This window comes from Euwallacea fornicatus, chromosome 16 (assembly GCF_040115645.1).
Source record: "Euwallacea fornicatus isolate EFF26 chromosome 16, ASM4011564v1, whole genome shotgun sequence".
Classification (NCBI taxonomy): domain Eukaryota; kingdom Metazoa; phylum Arthropoda; class Insecta; order Coleoptera; family Curculionidae; genus Euwallacea; species Euwallacea fornicatus.
The window spans coordinates 4,457,077-4,469,999 of NC_089556.1; the positions used below are offsets into that span (position 1 = coordinate 4,457,077).

At 34.8% G+C, this 12,923-nt stretch overlaps 1 protein-coding gene across 1 annotated transcript; it reads left to right on the plus strand.

The window, feature by feature from the left end:
* Window positions 1-2,640: 2,640 nt before the first annotated feature.
* LOC136344036 (uncharacterized) lies at window positions 2,641-4,744 on the plus strand. The gene has a single exon (XM_066291101.1). The coding sequence runs from the start codon at window positions 3,126-3,128 to the stop codon at window positions 4,191-4,193; it is 1,068 nt and encodes a 355-aa protein (XP_066147198.1). The 5' UTR covers window positions 2,641-3,125; the 3' UTR covers window positions 4,194-4,744.
* Window positions 4,745-12,923: the final 8,179 nt, after the last annotated feature.

The window sequence follows — 12,923 nt, forward strand, 5'->3', positions numbered from 1 at the left end:
AAGTCATATCCTCTCATGAATGATTCAAATGAGTGTTAGCGCGGCAAAAAAAATAGCTTTGTTATACTGGATGAACCTATAATCGGGATTCTTGGGGATGCTTTATTGTTTTCAACAATTCTTAAATAGGTTATTAATATAGCTGATAAATAGTAGGCAAAATTAAGCGTCGTGTAATGGACACTTAGTGACTAAAAGTGGGTGTCGCATATACCAGGTATACAAGTATGAAATGCGGATTTGAAAAATCGATAGCGCATCAGTACAAGAGTTGGGATAATGATTGTTTTTTAATTTTTTTAATTTTTAGCCATCGACAAGTGATAGCCACGACTATATGATAAATTGTAAAAGTGTTTGCATAGTAGTGTTGTACTGTGTTCAATACAGTGGATCACAAAAATATTCAGACAGCAAATCTAATTAATTATACTTACCGTTTTAAATGGATATTTGAAAGAATTAGACAAAAAATATTCAATAATGAATTTCTAAGATATTTTTTCTACCACAACATGACCTTAATTTTCAAATAAAGCCATCGAAATCGAAAGAAAATTATGAAATTAGAAAATTATCGCATATTTTTAATTTCACAAAAACATTCGGACGCTGTTTACCTGCTTGCAAGGCAACAGTTTTTTTTACTAGTGTCTAACAAATTTTTATATCATGAATCACTTTCGTACACGTCCATATAGTATGCTATCGAAGTTCAATTTATTATCATTGTCAGGACCAACGGTAATTGTTCATAATCCTATATATTGGTGGACTTGGCTAATTCCCACCTGTTCTATGTTATATGCGTGGGTTGTCAAACTGTATCTAGTTTATGAGACTTGAGGGCTGTATGGACGCCACCGCGAAGGAACCGTAGGCAGATTTCGCACATGGCCCCAGGGCGTGAGAAATCCTTGTTACATTGGCCAGGCCTCACGAAAATCACTGGTTTTAGATAGTGATTGCAAAAACCTTTTAAGGTTTTGTGTTTCCATAGCTTAGTATAAAACAGGCACACCGTACCGTGGGAATCGGTCTACGGCAGTTCTGATTGGCGTGTACGTAGGCGGAGGGAGGCTAAAAAATTATGAACTTGGTTGCCACCACCGCCGAAACAAAAAGAAAAAAGATCTCAAGAATTTTCCAGTTTTCAGTTTTATCCAAATTCTCTTGCCAACCACACGCAAATAACCTCATTCTATTTATTTCGTTATATTCTTCAATTTTTATCAGCCAGTGCGGTTCTGACCAATATCCGATAATCAAAATAAAGTGCATATGTTACCGAATTACCAGGCCTTTGTTTTGTGAACCTTTGCTTCAGGGTATAAACGGGTAGTTGTATTCCGGGGCAAAACAATCATCTGAAAAATGGGTCGTATCGCAAATAAGAACATTAGTTTCGAAATTAGACAGTTAGTGATTTCAATTATAAAAAAGGTTATTCATGCCAAAAAATAAGTGCTATGGTAAATCTAAATAAAAGCTCGAGGGAACACAATATCGAAGTATAAAAATGAAGATGCCATTGAAGTAATCAGGCCGTCTACGAATTCTTAACGAACAAGATTAACGACTTATTATGCACAAAGTGAGAGAAAATCCTAAAATGAGTGCCCCTAAGTTGCAAATGGAAATGGAAAAATTTCATAAAAAAAAAGTGTCAGCGGAGACCATTCGAAGATGTATTCGCGATCATGGTTTTTATGGTCGTGTAGCCAGGAAAAAGCCCTGGTTAAGTAAGAAAAATCAAAAAGTTCGATTTGAATTTGCCACTGAACACATTTCTAAGGATGAGGACTCTCTGGAATAACGTTATTTTTTGCGATGAATCTAAATTTAATATTTTTGGATCGGATGGCAGGCAAATGGTCTGGAGAAAAGCAAATACTGAGCTAAATAACAACAATTTATGTCCCACGATTAAACACGGAGGAGGTTCTGTAATGGTTTGGGGGTGTATATCATCGCAAGGTGTGGGCGAATTAGTTTTTATTGAGGGAATAATGGATAAGATATATTACCTTAACTTATTAAAGCAAAATCTTAAAAAAAGTGCTGAAAAAATGGGATTACTGGATCGGTTTAAATTTTATCAAGACAATGATCCTAAGCACAGGGCTCGAATAGTGAAAGAATGGTTGTTATACAGGGTGTTTGGTTCACCGATACATATCCGAAAGGGGGTGGTAGGTGCGATGATTTGGAATGTATTGAACCATATATACTATTATACAAAGTGTTACGCATTTCGAGATATCGTCATTTTTCCAAATTTTACCATTTTCGCTGTTTACTTCCATATAAGTTAAAATAAAAATTTAGCTGAATGTTCGATCTGGCTCTACCTTTTTTCACATAAACTTGAATATGTATTTTATTGATATCAAACATCTAATGAAGTCTACATATTAAAAAAAAAATAATGTAGCCTTTTAAAGTTCGAAAAAGAAATTTCTTAAATATCAAACCTTGACTTTGTAAGCGAATACAAGAAAAGGTGCAAATGAAAGAGACGTTCAAATATCTCTAAAAACTTATTGAACTAATGCTCTTTCGAATGATATATTGAAAGACTCAGATTTAATGTAGCATAAGATATTTAATTAAAAAAAAATTAAAAATGCGGATATGGCGATTTAACAATATGAATAAAAATTAATTAGTAATTATTATTTATACATTAATTATACTATTTATTTAAGATTAATTATTATGCTCGAAATGAGATCCACCATTTCTGATACAACATCGGCATCTTCGTCGCATCTCTGTGGTGGTTACTCCTAGCTTCATTTCAACCTTCATGACTTTTGCTGCCCTATTAATTTTTTGAATGAGATGGTCTCGATCGTGAATTTCTTCATTGTATACCAGTTCCTTCATTCTTCCCCAGATATGATAATCTACTGGGGTCAGATCCGGAGATCTAGCAGGCCATAATATTGGTCCGTAAAAAAAATAATATAAAAATAAAATAAAATATCTGGTAAGCCATGATACTGGGTTGCTTAGTAACGAGATATGACAGACAGTGTTTTATTCAAAATTTTTTTAGTGGTCAATCGATGTATTTTATTTCGTATAATACTGTGATATTTCATTTTTAACGATTTAGATTAATGGCTGCATATTCAAATGTTGAATATGCTGATATACTTTTTATGTATGGCAGAGCTGACGGTAACGCAGCTGCCGCTCAGCGTTTATATCGTGAAAGATTTCCTCAAAGAAGAGTACCTAACGTAAAAGTATTCGCTAATACATATCGTAGAATGAGTGAAACTGGGAATTTATATCATCAAGATCCTAGACCGAATAACCAAAAATATCACGCTGAGGTGGACGTACAAATTTTTAATACGTTTGAAGCAGAGCCCACTACAAGCGTTAGGAAAGTAGCTGAACAACTCAACGTATCTACGTGGAAGGTGTGGTCAGTTCTACACTCTGAGAAATTGCACCCTTTTCATTACACACCCGTGCAAGGACTTGAGGAGGGAGATCCAATCCGAAGAACACATTTTTGTCGATTTATCTTACATGCGGATATTGAAGATGGAAGATTTCTTCGCAGGATTTTATGGACGGATGAATCTAAATTTTCCCGTGAAGGAGTTACCAACTTTCATAATTTGCATTATTGGGCTGAAGAAAATCCGCATATGAAAAAAGAAACTTCGTTTCAACATAAATTTAGTGTGAACGTATGGGCTGGTATAATAGGCAGGCTTTTGATTGGCCCATATTTTTTGCCAGACAATTTAAATGGCGAAAATTACCTAGAATTTTTAAGAAATCATTTACCAGATATTTTGGACGATATACCTTTAGATGTAAGAACGGAAATCATATTTCAAAACGATGGATGTCCTGCCCATTATCGGAAAACAATAAGGGAGTTTTTAAATAATCAGTTTCCCGAAAGATGGATAGGGCGAAACGGACCAATATTATGGCCTGCTAGATCTCCGGATCTGACCCCAGTAGATTATCATATCTGGGGAAGAATGAAGGAACTGGTATACAATGAAGAAATTCACGATCGAGACCATCTCATTCAAAAAATTAATAGGGCAGCAAAAGTCATGAAGGTTGAAATGAAGCTAGGAGTAACCACCACAGAGATGCGACGAAGATGCCGATGTTGTATCAGAAATGGTGGATCTCATTTCGAGCATAATAATTAATCTTAAATAAATAGTATAATTAATGTATAAATAATAATTACTAATTAATTTTTATTCATATTGTTAAATCGCCATATCCGCATTTTTAATTTTTTTTTAATTAAATATCTTATGCGACATTAAATCTGAGTCTTTCAATATATCATTCGAAAGAGCATTAGTTCAATAAGTTTTTAGAGATATTTGAACGTCTCTTTCATTTGCACCTTTTCTTGTATTCGCTTACAAAGTCAAGGTTTGATATTTAAGAAATTTCTTTTTCGAACTTTAAAAGGCTACATTATTTTTTTTTTAATATGTAGACTTCATTAGATGTTTGATATCAATAAAATACATATTCAAGTTTATGTGAAAAAAGGTAGAGCCAGATCGAACATTCAGCTAAATTTTTATTTTAACTTATATGGAAGTAAACAGCGAAAATGGTAAAATTTGGAAAAATGACGATATCTCGAAATGCGTAACACTTTGTATAATAGTATATATGGTTCAATACATTCCAAATCATCGCACCTACCACCCCCTTTCGGATATGTATCGGTGAACCAAACACCCTGTATAACTGTCCAAATGTGATAAAAACACCACCGCAATCCCCGGATCTCAACCCTATTGAGAATGTGTGGCATCAATTAGACGTTCAAATCCGACAACATCAGATTACAAATAAAGAAACATTAAAAAGAGTATTAACTGAAGAATGGCTTAAAATTAATACACAATTTATAAAAAAATCAATTTCTTCCATGCCACGCCGATTGCAAAAGGTTCGGAACCAAAATGGAGGTCATACGAAATATTAATTTTTAGAATAATTGCAACTATTACCGTTTTTTGTCATGTTTAAATCGGCGTCCGAATATTTTTGTGATTTGATAAAAATGTTATTTAAACAGATTTGTTATTATTTCTCTAGTTGTATATGTTTTTTTGTTTACGAATTTATTAAATATTAGTATGTAAGATTGAATCTATTCATTGGCAATTAAATTTTTCTTCACCGTTCAGTACACAGTCCATTAAAACCTATAATAAACGAATTCTAGTAGGTGTCCGAATATTTTTGTGATCCACTGTACGTCGAACTTGGTACCAAATAAAGAGCATTCGCGGACAGTATTAATTTTTTGTTTTCATTTAAAGAGAACTGCTGCTGAAGCATACCGATTACTTCAAGAAGCTTATGGTGAACATGCTTTATCGCAAGATACGTGTGAACGATGGTTTCAGCGTTTCAGAAGTGGTGATTTTAATGTTAGGGACAAGGAACGCGGAAAACCGCCAAAAAAGTATGAAGATGCAGAATTGCAGGCATTGTTGGACGAAGACGATGCACAAACACAAAAACAACTTGCAGAGCAATTAAGCGTTAGTCAACAAGCTATTTCCATTCGCCTACGAGAGATGGGAAAGATTCAAAAAGTCGGTAGATGGGTACCACATGAGTTGAATGACAGGCAAATGGAGAGACGCAAAAACACATGTGAAATTTTGCTCGAAAGATACAAAAGAAAGTCTTTTATCGTGATCTGCAAGATTACTTGAACGTAGTGGGCGCGGCGTCGGTGCTTCCCGGGGCCTTTCTGCCTCTGCTTCCCGGGTGGTACTAGGGGGATCAATCCCCTCTAACAATAACTGGAATAGTCCCAGCCTGTTTCCAATCGCATTCCCGTACGCCATTTCAAACGCAAGAATTATTACTGCATACGTTTAATTGTTAAGGGGTACCACTTAAGTTTTTCTAAAAGAGTTCTTAATACTACTTCTAAAGTTTAACTTAGGAAACTTTTTAATCATTTACAAGAGTGGGAGAATTGGATAAGCTCCTGAACCTTAAAACTATTTCTACAACGTCCTTAATTCTACCTTCCTTACTCTATCCTATTTAACAGTTCTTGTGTAGTTCTCGGGGTGAGGTTCCTTTCTCGCCTTTCCTCCCGTGGGCGCAGCAGTGAGAGTAAGAGATCTGACGATCCCCGATGATTTACTAAACTCACTTTTCTTTGTTGTTTTTTACACGGCCGGCGATGTCGTACTCTCTTTTTTTTCCGTTCTTAATTCACAGGGTGACAAGATTTATTAAAGAAACCGAAACAAGAGAGTCAAAACAAGCAAGCTTTTTCCGAGTCAGCAAAAGAACAATAACCCCCTTACCAAAACTTGCCTGTCTTTTTATCGTGCCTCTTCAAGGCAATAATCAATTCAATTAATCAGCACTACGAGGCCTTTAAAATGTCACAACACATCATCTTTGCATCTTGTTGAATTTCCTAGAAAAATAGTACTTTGTGTACTCGAACACACAACTTTTGGGGCTTTTCAAATACTGAAACTCGATAACTACGGAAAATGAGGACCAAATTCCTTAAACAAAGTGTCAAATTAATCAGCACTACGAGGCCTTTAAGATTCACAACACATCAAATTTGCATCTAGTTGAATTTCCAAGAAAAATAGTACTTTGTGTACTCGAACACACAACTTTTGGGACTTTTCAAACTCTGAAACTCGATAACTACGGACAATTAGTACCAAATTCCTTAAACAATGTGTCAAATTAATCAGCACTACGAGGCCTTTAAGATTCACAACACATCAACTTTGCATCTAGTTGAATTTCCTAGAAATACAGTACTTTGTGTACTCGAACACACAACTTTTGGGGCTTTTCAAATACTGAAACTCGATAACTACGGAAAATGAGGACCAAATTCCTTAAACAAAGTGTCAAATTAATCAGCACTACGAGGCCTTTAAGATTCACAACTCATCATCTTTGCATCTAGTTGAGTTTCCAAGAAAAATAGTACTTTGAGTACTCGAACTCACAACTTTTGGGGCTTTTCAAATACTGAAACTCCATAACTACGGAAAATGAGTACCAAATTCCTTAAACAAAGTGTCAAATTAATCAGCACTACGAGGCCTTTAAGATTCACAACTCATCATCTTTGCATCTAGTTGAATTTCCAAGAAAAATAGTACTTTGAGTACTCGAACCCACAACTTTTGGGGCTTTTCAAATACTGAAACTCGATACTACGGAAAATGAGTACCAAATTCCTTAAACAATGTGTCAAATTAATCAGGTCTGCGAGGCCTTTAAAATGTCACAACACATCACCTTTGCATCTAGTTGAATTTCCAAGAAAAATAGTACTTTGTGTACTCGAACACACAACTTTTGGGGCTTTTCAAATACTGAAACTCGATAACTACGGAAAATGAGGACCAAATTCCTTAAACAAAGTGTCAAATTAATCAGCACTACGAGGCCTTTAAGATTCACAACACATCAAATTTGCATCTAGTTGAATTTCCAAGAAAAATAGTACTTTGTGTACTCGAACACACAACTTTTGGGACTTTTCAAACTCTGAAACTCGATAACTACGGACAATTAGTACCAAATTCCTTAAACAATGTGTCAAATTAATCAGCACTACGAGGCCTTTAAGATTCACAACACATCAACTTTGCATCTAGTTGAATTTCCTAGAAATACAGTACTTTGAGTACTCGAACTCACAACTTTTGGGGCTTTTCAAATACTGAAACTCCATAACTACGGAAAATGAGTACCAAATTCCTTAAACAAAGTGTCAAATTAATCAGCACTACGAGGCCTTTAAGATTCACAACTCATCATCTTTGCATCTAGTTGAATTTCCAAGAAAAATAGTACTTTGAGTACTCGAACCCACAACTTTTGGGGCTTTTCAAATACTGAAACTCGATACTACGGAAAATGAGTACCAAATTCCTTAAACAATGTGTCAAATTAATCAGGTCTGCGAGGCCTTTAAAATGTCACAACACATCACCTTTGCATCTAGTTGAATTTCCAAGAAAAATAGTACTTTGTGTACTCGAACCCACAACTTTTATGACTTTTCAAACTCTGAAACTCGATAACTACGGACAATTAGTACCAAATTCCTTAAACAATGTGTCAAATTAATCAGCTATACGAGGCCTTTAAGATACACAACTCATCATCTTTGCATCTAGTTGAATTTCCAAGAAAAATAGTACTTTGTGTACTCGAACCCACAACTTTTATGACTTTTCAAACTCTGAAACTCGATAACTACGGACAATTAGTACCAAATTCCTTAAACAATGTGTCAAATTAATCAGCTATACGAGGCCTTTAAGATTCACAACACATCAAATTTGCATCCAGTTGAATTTCCAAGAAAAATAGTACTTTGTGTACTCGAACACACAACTTTTGGGACTTTTCAAATACTGAAACTCGATAACTACGGAAAATGAGGACCAAATTCCTTAAACAAAGTGTCAAATTAATCAGCACTACGAGGCCTTTAAGATTCACAACACATCAACTTTGCATCTAGTTGAATTTCCAAGAAAAATAGTACTTTGTGTACTCGAACACACAACTTTTATGACTTTTCAAATACTGAAACTCGATAACTACGGAAAATGAGGACCAAATTCCTTAAACAAAGTGTCAAATTAATCAGCTCTTCGAGGCCTTTAAAATGTCACAACACATCAACTTGGCACCTAGTTGAATTTCCAAGAAAAATAGTACTTTGTGTACTCGAACACACAACTTTTATGACTTTTCAAATACTGAAACTCGATAACTACGGAAAATGAGGACCAAATTCCTTAAACAAAGTGTCAAATTAATCAGCACTACGAGGCCTTTAAGATTCACAACACATCAAATTTGCATCTAGTTCAATTTCCAAGAAAAATAGTACTTTGTGTACTCGAACACACAACTTTTGGGGCTTTTCAAATACTGAAACTCGATAACTACGGAAAATGAGGACCAAATTCCTTAAACAAAGTGTCAAATTAATCAGCACTACGAGGCCTTTAAGATTCACAACACATCAAATTTGCATCTAGTTGAATTTCCAAGAAAAATAGTACTTTGTGTACTCGAACACACAACTTTTGGGGCTTTTCAAATACTGAAACTCGATAACTACGGAAAATGAGGACCAAATTCCTTAAACAAAGTGTCAAATTAATCAGCACTACGAGGCCTTTAAGATTCACAACACATCAAATTTGCATCTAGTTCAATTTCCAAGAAAAATAGTACTTTGTGTACTCGAACACACAACTTTTGGGGCTTTTCAAATACTGAAACTCGATAACTACGGAAAATGAGGACCAAATTCCTTAAACAAAGTGTCAAATTAATCAGCACTACGAGGCCTTTAAGATTCACAACACATCAAATTTGCATCTAGTTGAATTTCCAAGAAAAATAGTACTTTGTGTACTCGAACACACAACTTTTGGGGCTTTTCAAATACTGAAACTCGATAACTACGGAAAATGAGGACCAAATTCCTTAAACAAAGTGTCAAATTAATCAGCACTACGAGGCCTTTAAGATTCACAACTCATCATCTTTGCATCTAGTTGAGTTTCCAAGAAAAATAGTACTTTGAGTACTCGAACTCACAACTTTTTGGGCTTTTCAAATACTGAAACTCGATAACTACGGAAAATGAGTACCAAATTCCTTAAACAAAGTGTCAAATTAATCAGTACTACGAGGCCTTTAAGATTCACAACACATCAAATTTGCATCTAGTTGAATTTCCAAGAAAAATAGTACTTTGTGTACTCGAACACACAACTTTTGGGACTTTTCAAATACTGAAACTCGATAACTACGGAAAATGAGTACCAAATTCCTTAAACAAAGTGTCAAATTAATCAGCACTACGAGGCCTTTAAGATTCACAACACATCAACTTTGCATCTAGTTGAATTTCCAAGAAAAATAGTACTTTGAGTACTCGAACCCACAACTTTTGGGGCTTTTCAAATACTGAAACTCGATAACTACGGAAAATGAGTACCAAATTCCTTAAACAATGTGTCAAATTAATCAGGTCTGCGAGGCCTTTAAAATGTCACAACACATCACCTTTGCATCTAGTTGAATTTCCAAGAAAAATAGTACTTTGTGTACTCGAACCCACAACTTTTATGACTTTTCAAACTCTGAAACTCGATAACTACGGACAATTAGTACCAAATTCCTTAAACAATGTGTCAAATTAATCAGCTATACGAGGCCTTTAAGATTCACAACTCATCATCTTTGCATCTAGTTGAATTTCCAAGAAAAATAGTACTTTGTGTACTCGAACACACAACTTTTGGGGCTTTTCAAACTCTGAAACTCGATAACTACGGACAATTAGTACCAAATTCCTTAAACAATGTGTCAAATTAATCAGCACTACGAGGCCTTTAAGATTCACAACACATCAAATTTGCATCTAGTTGAATTTCCAAGAAAAATAGTACTTTGTGTACTCGAACACACAACTTTTGGGACTTTTCAAATACTGAAACTCGATAACTACGGAAAATGAGTACCAAATTCCTTAAACAAAGTGTCAAATTAATCAGCACTACGAGGCCTTTAAGATTCACAACACATCAACTTTGCATCTAGTTGAATTTCCAAGAAAAATAGTACTTTGTGTACTCGAACACACAACTTTTGGGACTTTTCAAATACTGAAACTCGATAACTACGGAAAATGAGTACCAAATTCCTTAAACAAAGTGTCAAATTAATCAGCACTACGAGGCCTTTAAGATTCACAACACATCAACTTTGCATCTAGTTGAATTTCCCAGAAAAATAGTACTTTGTGTACTCGAACACACAACTTTTGGGACTTTTCAAATACTGAAACTCGATAACTACGGAAAATGAGTACCAAATTCCTTAAACAAAGCGTCAAATTAATCAGCACTACGAGGCCTTTAAGATTCACAACACATCAACTTTGCATCTAGTTGAATTTCCAAGAAAAATAGTACTTTGTGTACTCGAACACACAACTTTTAGGACTTTTCAAATACTGAAACTCGATAACTACGGAAAATGAGTACCAAATTCCTTAAACAAAGTGTCAAATTAATCAGCTCTTCGAGGCCTTTAAGATTCTCAACACATCAAATTTGCATCTAGTTGAATTTCCAAGAAAAATAGTACTTTGTGTACTCGAACACACAACTTTTGGGGCTTTTCAAATACTGAAACTCGATAACTACGGAAAATGAGTACCAAATTCCTTAAACAATGTATCAAATAAATCAGCTCTACGAGGCCTTTAAGATTCACAACACATCAAATTTGCATCTAGTTGAATTTCCAAGAAAAATAGTACTTTGTGTACTCGAACACACAACTTTTATGACTTTTCAAATACTGAAACTCGATAACTACGGAAAATGAGGACCAAATTCCTTAAACAAAGTGTCAAATTAATCAGCACTACGAGGCCTTTAAGATTCACAACACATCAAATTTGCATCTAGTTGAATTTCCAAGAAAAATAGTACTTTGTGTACTCGAACACACAACTTTTGGGGCTTTTCAAACTCTGAAACTCGATAACTACGGACAATTAGTACCAAATTCCTTAAACAATGTGTCAAATTAATCAGCACTACGAGGCCTTTAAGATTCACAACACATCAAATTTGCATCTAGTTGAATTTCCAAGAAAAATAGTACTTTGTGTACTCGAACACACAACTTTTGGGGCTTTTCTAATACTGAAACTCGATAACTACGGAAAATGAGGACCAAATTCCTTAAACAAAGTGTCAAATTAATCAGCACTACGAGGCCTTTAAGATTCACAACACATCAAATTTGCATCTAGTTGAATTTCCAAGAAAAATAGTACTTTGTGTACTCGAACACACAACTTTTGGGGCTTTTCAAACTCTGAAACTCGATAACTACGGACAATTAGTACCAAATTCCTTAAACAAAGTGTCAAATTAATCAGCACTACGAGGCCTTTAAGATTCACAACACATCAAATTTGCATCTAGTTGAATTTCCAAGAAAAATAGTACTTTGTGTACTCGAACACACAACTTTTGGGGCTTTTCAAACTCTGAAACTCGATAACTACGGACAATTAGTACCAAATTCCTTAAACAATGTGTCAAATTAATCAGCACTACGAGGCCTTTAAGATTCACAACACATCAAATTTGCATCTAGTTGAATTTCCAAGAAAAATAGTACTTTGTGTACTCGAACACACAACTTTTGGGGCTTTTCAAACTCTGAAACTCGATAACTACGGAAAATGAGTACCAAATTCCTTAAACAAAGTGTCAAATTAGTCAGCTCTTCGAGGCCTTTAAAATGTCACAACACATCAAATTTGCATCTAGTTGAATTTCCAAGAAAAATAGTACTTTGTGTACTCGAACACACAACTTTTGGGGCTTTTCAAACTCTGAAACTCGATAACTACGGACAATTAGTACCAAATTCCTTAAACAATGTGTCAAATTAATCAGCACTACGAGGCCTTTAAGATTCACAACACATCAAATTTGCATCTAGTTGAATTTCCAAGAAAAATAGTACTTTGTGTACTCGAACACACAACTTTTGGGGCTTTTCTAATACTGAAACTCGATAACTACGGAAAATGAGGACCAAATTCCTTAAACAAAGTGTCAAATTAATCAGCACTACGAGGCCTTTAAGATTCACAACACATCAAATTTGCATCTAGTTGAATTTCCAAGAAAAATAGTACTTTGTGTACTCGAACACACAACTTTTGGGGCTTTTCAAACTCTGAAACTCGATAACTACGGACAATTAGTACCAAATTCCTTAAACAAAGTGTCAAATTAATCAGCACTACGAGGCCTTTAAGATTCACAACACATCAAATT

Coding starts and splice junctions, on each gene's coding strand:
- LOC136344036 (XM_066291101.1), top strand. CDS start 3,126: ATGGCTGCATATTCAAATGTTGAATATGCTGATATACTTTTTATGTAT.